At 40.6% G+C, this 3,036-nt stretch overlaps 1 protein-coding gene across 1 annotated transcript in view; it reads right to left on the bottom strand.

Annotated features, from left to right (window-relative positions):
* LOC115240568 (segmentation protein cap'n'collar) overlaps positions 1–3,036 on the bottom strand; it is a 95,418-nt gene that overhangs the window by 55,251 nt on the left and 37,131 nt on the right. The window contains exon 3 of the mRNA XM_029815797.1: positions 1,361–1,436. Within this exon, the coding sequence (XP_029671657.1) occupies positions 1,361–1,436 (76 nt within the window). The remainder of the gene's footprint in view (positions 1–1,360; positions 1,437–3,036) is intronic.

A 3,036-nucleotide genomic window follows, 5' to 3' on the forward strand; every position in this document is an offset into this window, starting at 1 on the left:
TATATATATATATATAGATTTCTAAGGAGAATTTAACAAGCGGACCTTCGTCAACCGTCGATAGCATGCTCGACGTAGAGTGTCTCATAGCTAGGCGTATATTCTGTCGGGCGCAAAGTAATTAAATGCAGAGAAGGAGAGGGGAACCGAACCCGACCGAAGGGCTGGACAGGCTGGTGGGGTTGAAAAGACGGGAAGGTAGGGAGGAAGGTAGCGAGGGCGTTCCTGAAGCCACTCCCCAACCTCGAGTCCTCCGGAACTGGAACCTGCCTGCTTGGAAACCCGTAGTTATATACCTGAATAAAGTGCACCTTGGCATGCAGGTAGACGCCGCGGTGTGTTACATGCGCGCTCGTTACAGTCTCCTTCCATTTCTCTCTCGCTCCCGACATTCGCGCAAGTATCCTCGATCGTTCTCCCACATGCAGCTCGTGTCGCATAACATTTCTCGCTGGTAACGTATTTATTTCTCTTTTTATTATGCGACAGAAAATGCGTGCGACAAAAATGCAAAAAAAAAAATAAAAAAACGATATATCATATTTATATGATATACGGATTCCATTTATACAATATTATAATTCTGTTGATTTTATATTACGATTAGAGTCTTTAATTTTGACGAACCAGTTACTTAATTATATAACCCTGCGACCATATTCGTAATCGCTATTCATGAAAAATTATAATATTCAATTTAATTGCTCTAGTACCTTTGATATCTTATTAAGAGTCGCCCGAAATATTTTTTGCATTTTTAATTTTTTAACACCATTTTTTAAGTTTAAGACTAGACGTTTTTGATAATGTGTTCTTTCACTATGTATGGTGACAAGGTGTTTCACGGTGTACGGTACATTTCTAAAAGAATGATCGGCGAAGTGCATTCGGTCGGCGTGTTTATGCTAATTAGCCGCGCAAAGGTGCGGCCAGGTGCGGCAGGCTCGGGACTATAGCGAATGTTCGGATTGGATCTTACAAATTGCCGCGTTAATTCGATACGCTCTGGACATAAAGAGCAGCAAGAACGGCAGATGTATTTAGTTGTTCTTGCTAGCACACGAACTAATGTGCTAAACATAAAACATGCGCGCAACGTATGTACTGACCAATTCTTTAATTAGTATTTGTAAACGAAACTTCGATCATCTCCGATAAACGTGTAACAAAATACAAACTGAAAGCGACACGTTGGCAACGTAAAGAAATATTTATTTTGGAATAACAATGCCGATTAAAATAGCTTATTTAGTCATAATATTATCGTCTTTAATCGATCAAATGCGTTTTTTTAAATTGATTATTATATAAATATAAGAGATGACACAGAGATAAAAAAAAATATCGCAAATAAGCTTACCGGTTTCAAGATCCACAGTGTAAGGAAGTCCTGCCCAAGGATCATCTTCTTGCGGTTCAGGCTCTTTGCCATCATCCTGGAAATAACTTTTTCCGGTAAGCGATAGGTCCGATCGAACGAAAGGATCTCCTTTCGTTCTGAGATGCCATAAAATATTCAGACAAACACAACTCGTCACCACGAGTAAAGTTTATCGAACTGCATTAATTATATAATATTATAAATATTGATTTATCTGCTAATTATAATTAATCAATGAATAACAGTGCATAAATCGTAACAAAGAGTAAATTAGCTGGAAAATTAGATTGAAAGAGATGTAACGAGCGTTGACCGTAATTAACGACGTTGCGGCATCTAAAAGGTGTTAAGGAGCAGGGTGAAGGAGACTCGCTCTCGAAGAGAGATGTGATCGGTACCAGAGTCCGATCATAAAACGTAATTTCAACAAAGATGATTACGAAGCCGACGAATTTAAGATGAAGCTCGTCAACAAGTTCGGCAACAATGGCCGAATTCAGTCGAACGCCATTCGAGTCGGCCAAGGTCGATTCTTATGGAGACGTCATAATCAAGCGGCCAAGCGACCCTACCGCCAACGTGAAAAAGGGCCCAAGGGCGCGCGTATGTCCTGGGCCATAGGTCGCCCGTAGCGTGGCGGTACATGCGAGCTGCAGTGAAATGAGTTTAATGAAAACAGTATTGTACTCGATCATTAATCATAGCGAGTCCCTGATAGCGACCATCCACGACCACAGGCTCCTCTATCTATCCCTTTCCCCCTTTAAAAATCCGCCTCTCTCGCTCTCTTTCTCTCTCCCTTTTTTCGTTGCTCTTCCTCGTCGATCCCTCTCGAATCTTTCATCCCCGTCTACCTACGCTCCGGTCATTTTTTCATTCGACGATATGATATATCGTTGTTGAGTGGTGCGTTACGCTGAGCTCGACGTTATGAATACCAAATTCAATCTATCTCTAAAATCGAACTCACGCGAAATCGAGCACTTCGCTACGAACTATTAGAATTATCTTGGATCCGAAAATATTTTTTATCTATAACGAATAATATTACAGCGATGTTATCGGATAAATGTAATTCTTTTAATATATGTCCTTTAGTGTCTAAAATTAAAAAAAAAACATGTACAGATGGAAACTGCCTGCTTGAGAAGTTTCTGCATCTTAAAATTGGTCCTAAAATATTTTTGAAGAGTCATGGATGGCGTATAGGTGTGCGCTTTATTTTGGGCCCACAACGTCATCTTCTTCGACTCTCGAAGGAAACGTCGGTCCTGCTCGACGACGTAGCCCTCGATGCGACAATGGGGGTCCTGTCAGCGATACGGACTCGCATAGCCGGCATAGCTCTCAATTAAGGTTTACGAACTGTTACAACTGTCTGTCCCGATCAACCGCTTTACAAGGCCTAGCGCGGATAGAAAGCATAATTCAAATCAACCTTGATCGGCGCGAGTAAATACGAATTCAATACAATATCGCGGCCGCCAAAGATACGGCGCGAGTCACGCTGCTTCGAACCGTATGTCACTCGCGATACGTTTCACATTTAGTGGCTCGTTCTGAATATTTCATTTCAATGAGCAGAGAGCTTTTTGAATAAATAATGATTAAATATTATAAAAATTTTTATAATGCAAAAAAAAAAAAAAAAAAAA

This window comes from Formica exsecta, unplaced genomic scaffold, assembly GCF_003651465.1.
Source record: "Formica exsecta isolate Colony F162 unplaced genomic scaffold, ASM365146v1 scaffold442, whole genome shotgun sequence".
Classification (NCBI taxonomy): domain Eukaryota; kingdom Metazoa; phylum Arthropoda; class Insecta; order Hymenoptera; family Formicidae; genus Formica; species Formica exsecta.